At 35.9% G+C, this 19,758-nt stretch overlaps 1 protein-coding gene across 4 annotated transcripts in view; it reads right to left on the reverse strand.

The window, feature by feature from the left end:
• The window catches only part of HEATR5B (HEAT repeat containing 5B), a 60,639-nt gene that overhangs the window by 15,398 nt on the left and 25,483 nt on the right, over nt 1-19,758 (reverse strand). For all 4 annotated transcript variants that reach the window (XM_085301152.1, XM_085301150.1, XM_085301151.1 and 1 more), the window contains exons 21-32: nt 18,129-18,318; nt 16,680-16,849; nt 14,319-14,463; nt 13,235-13,474; nt 11,115-11,366; nt 9,104-9,285; nt 7,393-7,461; nt 5,026-5,205; nt 3,449-3,686; nt 2,504-2,764; nt 1,389-1,516; nt 1,055-1,199 (exon numbers count right to left, since the gene is read on the reverse strand). In XM_085301152.1, the coding sequence (XP_085157278.1) occupies nt 1,055-1,199; nt 1,389-1,516; nt 2,504-2,764; nt 3,449-3,686; nt 5,026-5,205; nt 7,393-7,461; nt 9,104-9,285; nt 11,115-11,366; nt 13,235-13,474; nt 14,319-14,463; nt 16,680-16,849; nt 18,129-18,318 (2,200 nt within the window). The remainder of the gene's footprint in view (nt 1-1,054; nt 1,200-1,388; nt 1,517-2,503; nt 2,765-3,448; nt 3,687-5,025; nt 5,206-7,392; nt 7,462-9,103; nt 9,286-11,114; nt 11,367-13,234; nt 13,475-14,318; nt 14,464-16,679; nt 16,850-18,128; nt 18,319-19,758) is intronic.

Below are 19,758 nucleotides of genomic sequence, written 5' to 3' on the forward strand. Positions count from 1 at the left end.
CTGGAATTCACAAGCTCGCAAGCTCCTCCTATTGCAGCACAGCCTCTGGCTGTCCCTCCTCCTGTGACATGTAGAATTTGGCTTGCTGCTCTGCAAGATCCCTATGAAGAATATGTCATTCTCTTACTTGCCTTTCCTGACATTACAGTCTGCTGCTCACCTTTGTGTCCGTTACCTTCACATCCTGCAGGTGAGATCACTGTCACCCCTAGCCCTGGCTGCAAGGAGAAGCAAACGGAGGACAGTCAAAACAGCAGTTTCACCTGAATCTCAAGCCAGGTCTCTGACTTATTACACCTCTGATGTGCTAGTGGTGACTGCTTCTGCTCACACAGCGGATTGTGTCTTACCATATGTCACTGCCATCATTGTGCTGATTCTAGCAGTCTAGTACAGTCTTGAGCAGCACCTCTGGGCCCTGTGAGCACTCCTTTCCAAGACAATTGCCTTACTGCTGTTTGCACATCCTGTTCCCACAACTCCTGGTTGCTAACACTCCCTAAATGTCAGTTAAGTAAGAGGTCAGATGCAAACCTGCTCTACTTCCCCACAAGATCATCTGTTTGGCGGGCAACTTTTCACACAGTCTTTCGGTTCCAGTAGCAGCTCAATCACCTCTTGAATGCCAGTTCAGCCAGGGACACGCTACAGGACCCTCTATGTGATGTTGAACCACCAAACTTCAGGGGAAAAATAAAGAAAAGTATATGGAATGCTAAGATGCTGTCAATAGAAAAATATTAATGAAACTGAGGAAGGTACTGGTAAGACCATACTGGTTTGCTGGGGTATATTTTTGGTCATCCATTTTCAAGAAAAATGAATTAAAACCATGACATGAAGAGAATGACTGTTAGGATGAACAGGAGAAGAAAAACTACATCTTACAAGAGTTAAGAAATCAGCAGGTGAGATTATGGAGATATCAAAGAGATATGTGGAATACACAGCAATTTTTTCCTCAGTGTACTCTAATACATTTTAATGTCTTTCCCAATATGAAAACCTGTTGCTTATTTACTCTGCAAAACACCATGTGTTTTTAAAGTCTTACTTAGAGTGTTCCTTTTTTCCTGCAGAAAATCTTGAGCTGCTCTTACTATCTGCTGCACAACTCCTGTAACTAGCAGCTGGACTGAAGGAGGATCCCACGTCAGGAGGAGTCGGTGAAGCACGCTCAAGAGTTCAACACCAAGGAGCTACAGTAAAACAAAATACATATTAAAAAAAATGATTTAGGACTTAACAATTCCTAAAGTTGCTTGCTTATAAGCAAATACTTTCCTCACAAAAATAATTACAAGTTTTGTAATCATCATAGATGAAAGCTCAAGACCTATGAAAGCTATTTATGACAACACACTAAGAGAAAGAACTAAATACAGTACCTGATCCTCTGCAATATGGATCCTAGCACAAGGTGAATCTAATAAAGTATGAAGTGCTTGTAAACAAGATGTAACATGCTCAACAGGCTCTTCAGGTCGTGGGGAACAGAGAAACTGTATACTGACACCTGAAAAGAACAATATATTTTTTTTAAATACAAACATTTTTAGTAGGTTTTCCATTTAAATTTCTTTAAAATACAGCAGGTTCTTAATATCTTCAAGAAAGATGTACGTATTTCCAAATTCTGTTTTCCTTTAAAGGAAAAGAGAGCTTTAATATATTAGAATACTAGTACTATATTCCCTTCCTCTTCTGCATCCTGTTTCCCCAAAATTTTGACAAGAAAATAAGTAAATATTGACAGCTGATAACTTGGAAGACTGAACAAATTAATGCCTTGTTCTAAAGATCTGTAAGTTAGAATTCTGAATCTTTCCATCTTGAGTTTTATTTTACTGAACTTTTTTAAATGTAAAAATAACCAAGATAAAGCTAAGCTTCAAAAATACAGTATACATAAGATACATATAGCACATAAAACCAGTTTTAAACATTTGTATATCTAAGCAATCTGTTGGCATGCCTCAGAATACCTGACCAGATTCACTACTAAAAGTTGTTAGATAACAAATTGAAACAGGGAGTGCTACCCAAAGATGAAAAAAATAGATGCAAGAACTAGTCCACATGACTTGTCAAATATCAGTCTCTACTGAACTGTGCTTTTACCACAGCAGGCATTTTAATTTATTTTATAGCTTTAGGGTCTTTGAAAGAATACAACCCTACAGATAATATTTTGTGTTATCTGAATTTTATTACAGCACAGGATAGCACCTACTCATTTTATTGTTCAATTATATAAATAAGCTAGATATAGAATTAGTTTATTAAAAAAAAATGACCGCACTGTCAAAGATTCTGTCAAAGCTATAAAGAACATGGGAGGCAGAGAAAGAGAAAGACAAAGAGAGTGATAGATGTTTCCAAACTTTAGTGTCGAAGAAGATACACTATGCGTTTGCATTTTAAATCATCTAGATTTCGCACAAAATATCTTTTCTTATTCCTGTAACATGCTAGTACAGAACTCTAAGCCCATGACTCTTACCCAAAATTAAGTGCATTCGATCTTTGTTTATCTCTGGCAAAGATTTAGCGGTTGGTGGAGTTCCAGGTGCCTGGTTTAGCATTATAGATGTAGCACGTTTCTGTGAATTAGGCATCGCTGCAGCAGCCTCTTCTGTAGACTCAGAAGCATTAAATCCTGTACTATTTAGCCAAAGTGCCACTGCATGTAGTATGGGAGCCCAAGAGTTTCGATAATGCAGTCTAGCTGTATCAATTGTCTCTGGAGTGTAAAACGCTCCCCCTGTAAAGTTAGCAAACCAAAGATAAATTCTGAAAGTCTCTGCATATAACAGACAAAAAGCTCCTACTCTAAATTCATCACTGTCTGCCCTGGGTGTATTTGACCACGTACATATTCAGATAATCCTTGTTACTGACAGTGCATCTGAATTCTCCACGTGAGTAAGTAACCTTAGTACTTCTCATAAGAAACTTCAATAGGCACGATGGATTAGTAAGCAGAGAGTAAGAAAGCAGATTTCATTTTCATTTTTCATACAAAGCATTCTCAGTACCTTGCTCAGTTAAGACAGTATCTACTCTAATTTCAAGGGTACACTATGCTTCTCATATAATAAACATCAACTTTTTTTTACATTTAATATCAAAGTATTAAATAGTAATTGAAATACTGAAATAGTAATTAAAATATTCTTATTTCTGCAAAAACTTGGTTTTAATGATATCTGACCATAGTTCAGATACAGAATATCTTCTTTAGAGACTGCAGGGTTGGGAGAAAAAAAAAAAAAAAAAGCTCAAACTTTAAAATTTCCACCTATGCATAATAAGAATGTATGTTATTATACGCACATTTTTATAGAAGAAAAAAAAGTCTGACAACGAATTTATAGAAAAAATTTAAAATCTCAAGTAAGAGTTCATTCTATCCTTCATGACAACATAAAAAAATTTCTGTGCTTACCATCTGGTGGAAGCTGAGTAGCAAATTCAGCTGGTAAAGTTAAAAGAGCATAGTCTTTCAGTGCAGCTAACCAGAGACGGCTAAGTGCAGGCAGCTCCGGTTGTACAAGTGTTATCAAACTGTCTGGTGGCAACTCATCTACAGCACCAAAATCATCATCATCATCATCTGTGCTCTTTGAAACATGCTTGGGTTTGGTCTCTGCTTCCTTCTTAATTTTCATGGCAACAACATACACCTAGGAGAAAGACAGACACGAAAATACAGGCTGTAAAATGCTAAAAAGAAGAAAAGCAGCCTTCCCCAGTGAAAGTAACAGATTCTATAACCAGATGATTCAGAGTTTAGTCCTTTAGGTCATAAACGCTATTAGATTTATTTATTTATTTATTTATTTTTGGTGAAGCTCATAAAAGTCATCCAGAAAATGACTGGAGGGGGAAGGGAGGGAGGGAAAGAGATCTACACTGCAATTACCCTTTATTTAAATATTTTCGCTTTTATTTCTACCTGTATGTTCTATTTAGGGATATAAATAGCACTTTCTTAAAACAATCCAGCTGCACGTACTTTTTTCTAAAAAAAGCATCAATTTCACTGCTGCTCTACACAGATAGATTTATTGATCTATGTTAAAAGTTACCAGTTAAGTTAGAATAATTTGCACTTTCTGGAAAGAGATTAGATATTGCAAAAATAAAGGTGAAAATGGCTTTGAATATCAGCTACATGAATACAAGAGCATATACATCTGTCTTTGACAGATGCTACGGGGGCTAAGGAAGGATTTTCAAATATTTAGATAAATAACATGGAAATAATCAAAATTCAGTAAAGGAATATTTTTAGAATAGTATAGAAATAAATGTCTTCACACAACAGATGCTCTACTTCATATCAAAGTTGAAAATAACAGTATGGGGTGATTAACACTACATGGCTGAAGCGTTAATATTTTCCTTTAATACCTTCAAAAGCAATTTCCAAGAAAATTTAATGAAAAAAATCCTTACAGTACTACAATAAAAGAAACCAAATATAATTTGTGTAATTATAGGTAGAGCCCCAAAACAAGCAAGTAATGATTTAGAAGCAAGGCAATGTAAGTATTGCTCACTCCACCATTTGTAGATACTTCTAAGACTCACCAGCCATTGCCCAACATCATCTACATTAAGCCAATAATTTATTGCCAACACTTTGAGAAATTCCTACCTAATTAAATGCAACATTGAATCACAGTATCTTTTAAGTATTTTCTTTAATTTATGAGCAGTAAGATGAGASGAAAAAATCAAAATCGGACAGAAGTGGGCATGTACTTTAATACACAAAACCATAACAGTGGGAAAGAGCAAACAAGCATCACTATAAATCTGGAGAAACAGGATGAAAAAACTGAGCATGGTGGAAAAAGAAACATACAGACACAGAGAGGAATACATAGAGAGAAGGAAAAGCAACAAAAAAGGGTGGCAGGTGTAAGGCTCGCTGGCTGAACAACCACTGAGGTACGAGGCTGCTATTACATGGCAAAATCTTTTCAAAAGTTTAAAGATTTAATGGTAAATGTTTACCTCAGCCCATGCTTTCAGAACTGCAAGTTTTTCCATAGTAGTGGCACTCTCTCTGTAAAGCTGACTAGAAGATCCCTTTCCTGCTTGCACTTTATCCAGGGAAGAGACAAGAAGGTTGTGAACTCGGCGGAGATCATTCAGGTCACTTACAACACCACTTCCTATCCATGTGCTACATACCTAAACAACAAAGTTTAGAATCATTGTAAACTAGTAGAAAGGGAGAAAAAAAAAAAAAACTTCATAAATTTTTCATAAATAAAAAGTTTCTAAAATAAAACTCGGTAGCTCTCTTCCTGTTTAACATTATGAATCTGAGATTTTCCTTTCTCCATTCCCCTGTATTGAGAGAACTGCTCATGTGAGTGGTTACAAAGACTGTATTTGTAAATTGTACTGCAGTGGCAACCTGGTAAACAAATGGAAAACAAACTGCACAGTACTTAAAATTGTTTTCCCTATTTATGGAGGATTTTAAAAAAGCTAAGCTTTCATTCCCTTCCCAAGTGTCTGCCAAATTATGCAGGTATGATTTGGTTCCCCCATTCATTTTGAACCACATATCAGTAAGCAATCTGTAACTATGTTTTTTTTAAATCCACAACTCAAATAACGTATTAGAGTTCCAGAGCAATGGGAGGCTTTCAAGCACATTAACAATTTCAATAAAACATTCGGAAAAATAAGAGATAAAGCCTCTAAACAGCTGGGCTTTTATGTGAAACCAGCAGTATCACATCACAGAAAGTTAATACCAGACATGAAAGACAGACAGTTGTGTGTCCTCACTTCCCCCCCCCGCCCCTCCTCCCCAGTTGATCAAACAAGTGCTTAAAGTCCAACTATCATATAGATCAGCTGCTCATGTCTTGGGCTGTGCATTGGCATTCATCCTCTGAAACATAGTCATGCCCACACATAAGGCAGGCAACAGAAGAATTTTGTTGCAGCTGCTTTTTTTTTTTTTTAAAAAAAAAAGTAACATTCATCTTTATACAAATGAGCAGCTTTGATTGTGGTGGAGGTTTTACAGGGGTAAGGAACAGAAAGCAAAAAACACAGAACTCAAGAGTTCCAGGTTTTTCAAATACTTTTGCTTTTAGAGAACTGATTCTATGAAAGCCTTTGGGAGAATGTCCTCTCATGGCCAGAATAATGGGTATATCTGAAGTATATACAAACTGGTCCTGAAGGTGCACTGGACAGGACCGCTGAAAATATATTTGTAACAAATCCATAATTTATTCACAGTTTAAGACCAGCTTCATTCATTCTGCTGGTCAAGTCAACAACCCTGTTTCAGTAATGATATACAAAACAATAACAATACCCAGCACATTCAGTGCAGCTCATCTCTACCTATGTCATTTCTAAACAGTGTTAAATATCTAGACTTGATCTTCAACTATCCAATTCTGTAAGTTTTCGTGTCCACTTTGAAACTTGTTGAATGGGCAAGACTTGGACAACTTAGAAATAATTGCACATGTTTTCCTCACAAACTGTCTCTTCATCTAGCTTTAAATGAACAAAAACTCTCTGTAAAGTAAAATGGACACCTTCTTTGGTATGTGTAATACCAAATTATACCAATACTTGATCTATGTCTACAAGTTTTGCTGTCAGTGAGGAGTATAAAACAATAAAATCAAAGTCCTGTTGGACCAAAATTTATCAGATAAAACTCTCATGTATACAAAATTACCCTAGTTAACCGAAGATTTAAATTACAGTAATTTAACTGATTTAAATTACAGTAAATAGACAATTTAAATTACATATCTGACACAAAGATAGCTATATAGCTGTTAGCTGATTTAAAACTACAGTAGTACAAGATCATACTAAAGAAGAAAACCAAAAGCCTTTCACTGAATTTTCACTGATGAGTTGTTACTATGACTGTATGAGAACACTGAGAGCTTCTCAAATCTAAGACAGTCTTAACCTAAATAAAAGTACAAAGGTAAATCAGTACTAATCCAAAATACACTTGATCAAACTGAAAGACACCTGAACAAATACATCAGCATCAGTTTCATTGTACAAGTAATATTTTCAGTAACAAATGCAGAACTGACATGGAGACGCAACTAGTTTCAGGAAGACTAAACATTTTCTGATGTAGGTGCCAGAAAAGGACTTTTGCACCTCTGAGCAGCAAAACATATTACTAAAAGACTCTAAAGATGTTCCAGAAAGATCACACCTGAGGTTTACAAAATTTTCTGGTTCTTTACTACTATTTATGACTATTTTTCTTCTGTATCCTTCTTCCAAAGGAAAGGAAATCATACAGATCAACTCTTAAAACATGTGAAATTTATTTCAGTTTGGATTATGCCACCTGAATATGTTCCTCTGTACCTGGCAGGCTTTTGCAGTTATATCTGACGGAGTATCTTGGGAAAAAGCTGGCCTCAGAGCAGCTCCAACCTGTTTTTAAGGGAAAAAAAAAATCAACTAAAACAACTGTGACTCAATATACTTTTTCTAATCTTGACCAAGGCTAAAGCACATACACAAAATGAACAAAGATGGGACTGTAAATTCTGACATTCTAATTATACCAAAAACATATCTTTTTTATTTAATCTAGCAGACACGTGTTGTAGCATTCCTTAAAGTCCTCAGTTTTTTTCTACTTTCCTATACTCTTTTTAAGTTTCAACTACTTTTAACTACCTCAACTACTTACTAGTGTACCAGAAGACAATGACTTTTTCACAGAACAGTTGAGGTTGGAAGGAACCTCTGGAGATCATCTAGTCCAGCCTCCTCACTCAAGCAGGGTCACCTAGAGCACCTTAGACAGGATTACATCCAGCTGGGTCTTGARTATCTCCAGTGAAGGAGACTTCACAAGTTCTCTGGGCAACCTGTTTCAGTGCTCTGGCACTTTCACAGTACAGAAAGTTTTTCCTCATATTCAGGTGGAACTTCCTATGTTTCAGTTTGTGCCTGTTGCCTCCTGTCCTGTCACTTACCACCACTGAAAAGAGTCCAGCCCCATCCTCTTGACACCCATTCCCATAAGACTGGAATCATATTCACATATTCACTTCAAACATTCTCATTTCCAAAGCAACAGGAAATCAACTGCATTTTGAATACTGTTGGCAAAAAAACCCTATCATGCAGAGAAAGCATTTATTTCAAAAAGTCTCTGCATGTAGCACCATTAATTTCTCCAGCAATCTATAAAAATAGTACAATGATCAAGAGGAGAACAAATGAGATCCTATTGCTTTAAAACCCAGCTTTTGTTTTACAATCATATTATACTGTTTTATAAATTTCTCTAGTATTTATTAGTATGGGAAACATGACCAAGTAAAAATCTGACCTTGTCACACATGCAGTTGTTTGCAAGGTTAAGGTTTATCCAAATAGACAGAAACAGCAAAACTGATTACAACTGCAAGTCAGTAAGATATGCAAAATAAACAAACATTTCTTTGAATTATACTGTCCTAAAGCTTTACTAACTGTAAGTAAACCTCGGACGACCTTTAGGTGGGTCACGTACTTTCAGTACTTAAATTTGAAGTACTGACACTTTAGTGTTACCTATACTGAAATTTTCTAAATCAGAGATAGAGGACATACAAGAATTAAGCAATCCAACAAAATAAATTAATAATACTCAAAATAAATCTTAAATTGATCAACTCCCATTCCTTTATTTTGCAGATTTCTCATTTAAACAGAAGCATACTCATTAATTCCCCCCAAAATAGATTTATCAGGTTCAATTTGGAATTGAATCAGCATTCTTTACAAATGCTTAATTCTAGTGATGAATGCCACTGTTGCCAAAAATTAAATGTGCCTTTTAATATTTGGCTTTCAAGAATCAATACGTATTGATTTTTAACTTTGTCGGTTACTAAATTATAATAAATAGAAAGAGATACAGAAATAAATTTTTAAGAGGTAACTAAAACAGTCTCTTCGGTACATTTTCACACACAAAAGATCTCTTCACGGGTCTTTTGAAGTTACAAAATGTTCTCAAACTAATACTGGCATATTGGCATAAATATACAATTTCCTGAACTTATAAAGGAGGTCTCACATTAGCCTGATACTGCTCCAGTATCACATGGCCTGGAAACTCTGGCTCAGGAACCGACGCAAATTTCTTGATAATGTCTTCAAGAGCTTGGAGACCCGCCATTCGTAACTGGTTGCTGTGATCAGTCGCAGCCATGAATGCCATTCGAATAAGGTCAGAAAGATGGAGTACTAAAAAGTCACCTTAAAACAGAACCAAAAGAACAACAACAAGAGATTCTTAAGGGACTTAAAAGCTGACATATGACAGATATTCATAATATTTTCCTCATTGACATGTACAAATGTCACCTATTCTTTCTCAAAGGTCTCCATTTAGTGTGTGGGAGAAGGCAGGCAAGAAAACAACCTATCCATCCTTTTTTTAATGATACTTCTACCTTATCCCTAAGAAAACTTTAAAATTTAAGCCCAAATTTGAAACAAAGCAAAATATGAGATATACAAAGGTTGCATTGAATAGAATATTTTAAACGTGGCTGAGGCAGCTTATAAGAAATTAAGATATTTAATAAAGCCAATTTTACTGATTTTTTTCCTCGTATCTACAGAAAAAAATTTCAAGGCAGAGTCTTATGCTTACAGTGACCCCTGCTGATACAGGGCAACTGTAAACTTTGTCAAGTTTAAAACCCCCAAACTGAGTATGCTTCTACTCCTCCTCCCAAAAGCTGCATCCAAGGCCATAAGTAACAGAAGAAAATATACAAAAAAGAAGAATGATACTTAATTCAATAACTTTTCTTTAAGGGTTATTCTTCTCTCTTTTTATTCATTTTATTTCTCTCTTTAATTTCAGTTTTATGTTACCAGATGTTGTAAAAATAATATGAAAATACACTATTTAAAAACTTAATATCCAGGGTGATTAATAAAAAATAAAAATCACAAATGATTAAAGCTCTACATATTTTCAACTCTCAAGGTTAAAAAATATACATTTTGTAGCTGAAATTTCAGAGGCATGCCAGTAAAGAAACACTGAAAATCATTTTTTAAAAAGTAATAAAATATAGTCATTATTGAAAATAATAAATCAGTAACTAGTTTTTAAAAGCTAGTAAAATATAGGTAAGGTCTAACATTGCTAGTTCAGGGCATCATAAATACTAGTATAATGTAAATATTTTTGAAGTTTAAGCTGGGAGGAGGGCTCTTAGATTTTTCTTTTTCTAAAAATACCAAATACACCAAGTTCACTTTAAATACCAAGTTCAGAGATACAAACACAAAGCCTTCATGAACTCTATATGGTGAAAGGAAACAATCACTATGCACCAAAACACATATGCATGGATGATAAAAGAGCAGAAACCTTGCGCTATCAGTCAGAGAAATGATTTTCACAAACCATTTAATTTCTGATCTCAGTTAATGATCCTCCAAGTCATAACAGTATATTGAAAGCCGGAGCTTTAAAACTAATATTCTTCACTCTCATAGATACCAAAAAAAAAAAAAAAAAAAAAAAACTTAAAAAGCAACTGGCTTCATGTTATATCATGATTCCATCCCACATCCCTAATCCCATACCAGCTCCACAGCAATAATTACCTGGTGTTATCAATTCTTTCTTTCCTAACATACCTTTGCTCTGCAGATGCTAAAATAATTGCTGAAGTCTAATTCATTGCTGTCCTTCAGTTAAACTCAGGGAAACTATTCCCAGCTCACACCTAGCTAGAAGTTTGCTGTTTGTATAGCCAATCAGAAAAAAGGTTTGCAAATCCAAAAGTTGTTTTCCGATTAGATCAGTCTGTATAGAACAGACATTATTTCCTCCAGTAAACCTCATCCTTCGTGTTCAGGCATGCTAGAATGGTTACATTACCAGAGTTTTGTTGTCTTTTTGCTGGACATGGCTTTTGTTTTTAATCATCTGCATGAAAGGATGTTCGGCTTACTTTTAACTGCCTACATTTCTATCGTAGCTATGTAATCTTCAATTGTAAAGAGGTGTTAAAGAAAAGACAAAGACAAAAAAAAAACAAGCATGCACATTATATAATTACTTTTGGGGTTTTTAAGTTTGGCTGCACGGGCCATTGCTAGATCAAAGTGCGCCTTGTTTGCATTCTCACACAGCATAATAACTCGACACAGACAGTCAGCTGCAAACACTCGAGTTGCCCAACGTGGTGCTACAGAAGGTTTGGATTTATCCTCTTCACCCAGGGTGGTAAACATGGTGTCATCGTCCATCTCCTCTTTCTTCTCCGATTCCTCATCCTTCCCTCCTCCCAATGGAGCTGCAGTGCTCATGTCTGCAACACAGCAATTGAAAAAGWAGAAGAAGAAAAAAGCACCATTATAATCTGCAGACAGACACTTCAATAAGGAAGTTGCCAGGCCTTTCTTCATACTCAGATTCAAAATAGATATTCTTCTGTAGAAACAGCAACATTTGGAAAATGCACAAGGCCATAGGAATATCACTAAAAGGAAAGCTTTTCACCCCTAACTCTGGGCTACATTATCCTTTCTTTGTTTTAAAGGATATAACATCACTTCCTGTAACATTAACTCTCTACAGATAGCAACTATAGCTGAATCCCACATCTAAGCTCCTCAGCTTTGAAAATTAACCTATTAAATTACCAATAAACAGGGTAAGGAGGTTTCAAGGCTCAAAATCAGATAATTAGCTCAGCCTTGAACTATTCAAGTAAAAGCTAAAGAGTCACATTAAATTGACAAAAACTAAAGTTCTGTGCTGCAGAACAGATATACAGCCAAGTGGACAGTTTATGGAACCTATAAATGTGCTTAATGTGCAAACAAAAATTCCTTTATTTGTCTGTGAGATTTCATTTCAGAAAAAAACAAGACTTCAAGGATCACAGAAAGTAAAAAAGGGGGATAAAAACCCACTCAAACATGCATATACATTCCTATTATTCAGATATAAGCACATGAAATCTCAGTGCCCAGCTATAAATTAGCAAAATGCCAACATACTGACAAAAATTACTCTGGTAATAGCTAGAGGAGAACAAGAAGAAATTATTGCAAGTGTAACCTACCCCAACTAAGGCATGCTTCTTAGAAAGTGTAAACTTAGGCAGCTGAAGAGCCAAGACACTCAACAGAGACAGGCTATGACAAAGCAAACATTGATGAAGCCAAGTCACAACAAGAGTGTTTTGAGAAAGCATCCAGGAAAACTTACGTAGCTGACCTGTAAATCCCTGCTTAAAAAGCAAACTAGATTTTGCTCTTATGCCAAAGTTACTTGGATCAAAGAGTTCAAAACAAAGTTGCTGGCTTACTAAAGTACAGCTGAGAGAAATGTATTTAAATATGGTTCTTTCAGCTACCGGAAAGAAAACACAATGAGGAGACTGCATAAACATGTTAATAACTTTAAAACTCATCCAACATGAAAATAAGAAAAGGACGTATCAACTTCAAACTCAGGAAACAACAGGCCATTTTCACTAGGCAGATATACGGTAATTATATGGCATGAAGCAACCCTTGGTAGCATTACTCAGCAGTAAACATAAAGCTGGCAACGTCTAGAAAGGGCTGCAGGATGAACTCACAGGATGCCAACAAACAAGTATAAATGAAAGGGAAACGAACAGAATTTGCGTCACAACCATCCTAAAAGCTGAAAAAACAGGAATAAGGTCTCTGAGGACAAAATCTTTGCAAACAAGTCTGCAAAGCTGAACACCAAGCAAAAAACTCCCCTCACCATGGCAACCCATCATCACATCAGTAACTCAAAAAACCTCATGAAAGAAAGCTCAGAGTATGACCAGCAGGCTTCCTTCAACACGGTACTGATGTAAAAAGGCTAAAAAAAGTCTGCTTTTACCAACATACTGAAAATTCAGAGTAATTAATGACCACATTGCTCCCCATTGGAAATACTGGGAATACTGCTTATAAAAGACAACTTCTAAATCTTAGAAGAAAGAAATACTTTTAAAAAAACAATCAAAACACTCAGAACGAGGAAGTCATCAGTAAGTTCTAATGCACCACAGCCTAAGTTCTACGCACAACATTAAGTTATAACACGCATCCCTGCTATGACAAAAGACAAACTCCAAAGAAGGACTGGCAGACAACGCTAACACTAAGGATATACCATCTTCTCATGTGAATACTACAGAATACTCACCACTAGAAGCTGCAAGAACATCCTTACAAAGCATTAGCCAGTGAGAAAGGTTTTCTACTGCCAGTGATGAAAGCATGTGTCCCAGAGTGTCATGGATATCGGAGCACAACTTTCGATCAGTCTCCCGATCCAACATTCCAAAAAGGACACCCTCGAGGCCCGTCTCTGTTATATTAACTCCCTGATGCCGGGAATGAATATCTCGCCGAGAACCAGCTCCCGGAGCAAAAGGATTAATATCTGTAAAATGACAATGAGGAAACTTTCCTGAAATCAATTAACTCAGTTTTAAAATTGGGAGCAACAAACTAAAATTGGATATTTTACATTCATGCGCATATAGTTCAGGCAGTGGTATATCAAGTTGTTATTGAATTTCTTCTGAATTAACATTAAAGATTTTAATATAGCAATTCATTAAGATTTATTTTCTCCAAGGCAATTTTAATCTCCCAGGATTAATTAAAAAAATCTATTTCTGTTCAAGGTACATATTCTGTTTTTTTGTAGAAATGCCTAGTAGCATTAGACTCTACAGAATACTTTCAGAGACAGACTTAACTGGTTTGATTTAATACTAATAAGTTCATGATTCTGTGCTGATATGAAGAAAATTTTGCTAATCAACACTGCTGAGCCTTCCACTTTCAGAATGAAATTGATAGACACAAGAACTGAACCAACCAAGAAAGTCCAAAGGCTGGTAGGCATGCTGCTAACAGAATACATCACAGCTAGCTAGCTCAATCAAACAGCACACATTATGTTCAATTTTAAAAGAGCAGAAGCCAAACCAGGAATATCAGAAAAACTATAAAATGTTTCCACTGTATGTAAATTGTTCCTCCTTACTTGCTTGCCATTCTTAATGGGGCAGAGAAGTTTAATTCTGAACTTTACAAAAGGTTAAGTTATAACCATAATTCAGGAGGTAAGTGAGGATGTGGCCACAAGTTCTTCTTGGAGCTGGAAGGACTATTTCCATGTTTGGTTTTTTTTGAAGACAAACCACACGTATGCACACGCACACACACATCCCCACACACACAGCTGTTACAAATGATTACATGAAAGAAATACTTACTGATGCTACTATTTTCTTTGTCTCCAGCATTTTTCGCTAAGCTCATGGCATATTCACATACTTCTGCTGCTTCCCTCTGAGCAAGCTGTCGTAAACATGCAACTGCAGCCCGGCGAAGTAGCAAGTGGGAGCTGCACAAATGAACCTAAAATCAGAACCATTACAAGTGATTGAACTGCTGCATCCTCATTTCAGTAAATCAGAGCTGCTAAGGACTACCAGCACTTTCCTTTTCAATTATATGCCCCTGTGTGAGCTGCTAGGTACCAAGCTCTTCACAAACCTTTAAAGTTCACAGATAAGCACTCACTACAATATACAAATTTGAAAATAAAGCTGACATATCCAGAGCTGAGAACTGTTACCTGGTTAACAGGATAAGACACTAAACACTGGAACTACAGCAGTGTGATTTGAGACTAATTATACATTTGAATCTGTTATACTCCTGTGTACTACTAAACACCATATACTGCTACAGCTATAAATCACATTTTTAAACCAAAAAGCCATCAGCAGCTGCACTACCCATGACAGCTCTCATTAAACCTTCCATTTCAAACTTGTGCCATAATTTACTGCATAAATTTCAGTAAAGTGCCTCTCAGTAAGAGAGTTTTCAGGTTTTTGTTTTATTTTGTTGTATCAACCAATACTGTGCTTCTAATTCCTTTTGAATGACCTCAAGTATATGTTTTTCTTACAGAAGAATTGTGTGTGATCCCAATTGTCTTGAGAGGAAGTAGCTGCACAGGGTACTGTATGTTTTCCACAGTGGAGGAGATGAAGAGTACTCTTTAAGAAACTCTGATTCTTTATTTAACTCGGGGAACTTGTGTTTAATAAACTGAATACATATATGCTTTCTCAGTATTAACTTATTATGTGGATGGAAATTGCTTTCCTAAATTAAAGGGTCATATAGTTTATAAAGTATTTTAACAGAAGATCTTCATTCCTCATACGAACATACAAGATTTCAGTCTTGAAAAAATAAACAGACTTTAAAAGAATCCTAAGTATCACACTGAGGTTGTTTTAATGGAAAAAAAACAATGAAGACTTCGGGGATTTAATTAATGGAAAGACTATTCCCTGGCTTTAGTCAGGAAAATGAAAAAAAAAATCGTGGTTATGATGCCAATGCAAGAAGCAGAAGGAAGCATTGGAAAGGTAATACAGATCATGCCTACATATCTGTATTTGCAATATAAAGAACTACACAAGATTATTCAAGAGGAAAGCTTATCAAACCAAGTATGATCTGAAAGTAAGGAATAAGAGAAAAGAAAAGGAAAACAGCTTTTGTTTAATAAAGGACCACAAAGAAGCAGGAAAGAGACAGTAGAAAGCACTGGAAAAAGTTTTCAAAACAGCAGAAGTCCTGTCTGAATTAACATCATTGCCTTTAATATTACCCCCTAGAGGAACTGACTGGAGAGATTATTTGTCATGTTGTATGTACTAATTATACAAAAAGGCCCACCTACTTTTGAGTATGTTGCATCTCCCTCATGCAAAAGTTTTATGCATGGACAACAACAATATGGGAAACACACTGTGCAGGAGAGCTCCAGAGTGGAAAAAAATACAGGGATTGAAAAGGGGATATGATGAGAGGATAATGTAATGATTAGCGGATGCCCTAGAGAAAAGTCCGAATGGGAGATTAAGTTCCCACAGTGATGCAAGTAGGATTGCTTTCGTTCAGGTAACACAGGACAAGCAATTCCACAAGGAATCATACAATGAACTTTGTGAATCATCCAACAGAAAACCACAGAGAATTTCTCAATATTGGTCTGCTGAACCTTCTTACAAAATTTTCCTCTTGTAGTTGTATTTGATATGTTTGGGGTTCCAGCCCTTGCCTCACCTCCCGGCTTAAGTCAGGATTTGCTGTCACAGCACTAACAGAAACAGAAAGCAACACTCGTTGCAACAGCAGCACAAGAATGAGAATGTCAGCAACTAGTATGCTGTCAGTGCTAAAATAAATCATTCATCTCCTATATTTCCCCAGCTCACCCTCCTCCCTCAGCATGCACGAACAGTTACGAGCAACAGTTTTCAGCATCTTGCTACTCATTTATATTTTATATAAATGCTTGCTATCTTGTGGGTGTATGGTGAAAGAGAATCAGATCCTATGACTTCAGTTTCAGCAGTATTTTARAAGCATCTAAAATCACTTGCAGACAAAAGCCCTTTTACTGCATTKCAGCAGGACTCCAGTGTTTTTACAAATGCTGCTGTTTATTACATATGGGTATCTTTAACATCTTGTTAAGTGCTTCTGCTGACCTCTGTTAGGAACATACATAAATTCTGAGGAATAGAAAGGATGCACTTCATACTCACACAAAGACTGGGAACCAGACTAGACAGGTTGACATGCCGTGGTGCAAACATATGAAGTTGCTGCAGGCAGGATATGGCAGCTGCCTGAACAAGTGAGTCTGAATGGTCTTGTGTGATTGCACAGCCCACCAAACAGGAAGAACGGATTGTTGAAATAGTAGCTCCGTTACCTACGATATAATACAATACCCTTAACACAGCAAGATTTCTGTATGACACTTGTAGATTTTAAACCTTTGAATTACACAATTTCAAATGCATGAAAGTTCAGAGGATGAACATGTGACTTTCTGAATTCCTACTTCAAATTAATATCCACCCAATTTCTAAAGATATAATAGTGTTTTGATATCTCCATTTTAGCTCAGTTAAACAACAATGTCCTTTCCAACTGAAATTTTCAATGATCTTTAGTCAGAGGTATTTGGAGACTATCTTGCCAAGATATGAATCCAGCAAAACCATGTGATTTCTGTTCTGAAAGTCTCTTTCATTCTATACATACGGGCAATATTTCACACATACAATCATTCCCTAAAATACCAGCTAACCCTTGAGCTAACATAAAGATACACAGGTGATGTCTGCTGGCTGCATCAGATGAGTCACATAGCTGTAACAGGACAAGCATTCAAAAGAATTTCATTTTAAAAACTGCATCACCCTATATTTTAAGAATTAACCCACATAAGCTTTACAAACAATCCTGAATTACAGCAAAATGTAACCTGCTGAAAACCTTCTAGACAAGTATGCTCTAAAGTTAACAACACTGCACACCAAAAAGTTAATATACAGCAAGCAGATACACAAGTTAATAAACAGTTCTTTAGAGTTAAATTTTTTACTAACAGCTGACTCTCTGGCACTGCAAAGTCCAATAAATATCCCTAAAAAATTCCCACAAGTCACTAATCCATGTTTTTGCCATCTGAGCCATAAAATTTCACAATGCTTTGTATAAGACTTTATTCTCTGTGCAAAGATACAGTGCTCCAAGAACCTCAAAAATGAATACAATGAGTTATATAGTTCACAAGTTCATAACGATGTAAAGCTTCAAGCTCTTGCCATTAGTCAAAGTCAACTACCAACACACACCAAAAAGTGGAGGAAGAAATCTCATCTCTTGCTCCACCTATAAATAAAACATAGGCAATAAGGATGTTCTTCATCTTTTATCTACCATGCAAATTAGCCAGAACACTATACAAAACTGCAACTTCTTTATATAAATCTAAACTGCAGCCTACAAAAAAAAGGTCCAGATATAAGTAGGATCAGAGTTAAGGTTGTTTGTAGGACCTTAACTACCAATTGGTCAGCTTTTATTCCCCTCCTCAATAACTGCAACAAAGTTTATCATCTTCCATTTGAAAGTATAATTCCATTGTCATTTTCATGTCGTATAAATTATTTATCCTGTTTTCTCTTCCCACTCACACTAACCTTGCAGCTCTGGCCCAACTGTAGTTATTATAGCTCCAAGACATCGGCCTAAGCATTGATGTACTTCTGTATGTGATGGTGGAACAGTTAAGAGCAGAGTAAGAACGAGAGAAAGTGTTGGCTCCACATATCCACGGTACATTGGCCCACTAGAATCCACTATCAAGGCAAGTGAATGGAGAGACCAAGTCTATTAAAAAAAAAAGGAATACTTTTGAGTAATGCACTTAGGAAATTTAAACAGATTTGCATGTAGGCTGAGCATTGCTCCGTACATCCTTGCTTAACCATTTCTACTTAGCACTCCAACTCCTGAAATGTCCCAAAGATCCCAGAATCTCAAGCAATCACCTGTGGGTTGATATTTCCAGTGCATTCTTTGACTGTCAACACTTTTGGACATAATAGAGAAGAAGCTGTCAGAATTTGTATTTTTCTTCTATCTCCTCAAAATGTTTAACTATTTTTTGATCAAACACGAACAATATACCCATTATAAAAGAAAGGAGGAAGGTAAATTTTAAGAAAAATTCCTTTCTAAGGAGGAATCATCTCTGTAAGACTGGGTGTAGATACTGAAACAGATAGTTAGTTGATAAAGTCCTTACTAGGGAGTGTCTTTGGCATTTGTCATGAAAATCAGTTTCTATCCAAGTTAAAAAGGTTCATATGCATTTATCATTAAATTTTCTTACTAGTAGGTGCAGAAAAGGAAAAGAGTATATCCAGTGTACTGCAGGGCATGGAAAAAGTTGATGAAAGCTCAAACTATTCAGTTGTAATATAAGTAAACAGCAAAAGAGCACAATACAAAATAACTTACTGCAATTGTCCAAGTAAAACAGGGAGAGGAGGAAACAGTTTTTAGGATCACTAAAGCTTCATAGGAAATAAAACTCCTCTAAAAGACCTGAAAGCACTAGATATCTCTCTATATCACTCTATTAAACGATCTTATTTCAGAATTTTCTTCTATTAAATAAGCAATGGAAACACACTGAAAAAACTAGGTTAAAAGAATATTATAGCTACAGAGCTAGATTCTTTGAAGTAAACTGGACAATCTGCCTTTTAAATCATCCCTTTTTAGTCCTCTCTGATGCAGCCTAAAAACTATTAGCAATCTCTACCAATTATATATAACTAATTCTACAGTCCTAACCACGTGAGTAGCACATTACAGCTTATCCTTTTATTCTTGCCAATCTCCATCACTTCTGTCSCACTTAGTGAGAGAGGAAGTTTAAAAGGTTTGCTTTTCACAGTGGCCTGGTGTCATAGTCTACATATATGTAATAAGTTAGGCACATATCTTGAATCTGGACTTCTGAATGCCTCCCCTTTAGACTTTTTTTTTCTCCCATAAAGCAGTTCCAATTTTTTTCCCCTGAAATGAATGGTACACAAGTGTAGGCTTCGAATTTGTACATTAAGAGAGGTTATACATGCAAACTGACCTTTGTCCTACCTTAAATTAACAAGGAAAATTCAAAGGAGATTTTAAATTGTATTTATATATTTTTAACTTCTATCTCCAAAACTAGTCTTGTTTTCTTCAAATGACAAGCTATAAATGCCTTTATCATTTTTTTATTGCCCTTAGGRAAAGAAATAAAAAAGGTACTCTATT

The sequence above is a fragment of the Rhea americana genome, unplaced genomic scaffold, assembly GCF_003343005.1.
Source record: "Rhea americana isolate MKP2758 unplaced genomic scaffold, rheAme1 scaffold_173, whole genome shotgun sequence".
Lineage (NCBI taxonomy): Eukaryota > Metazoa > Chordata > Aves > Rheiformes > Rheidae > Rhea > Rhea americana.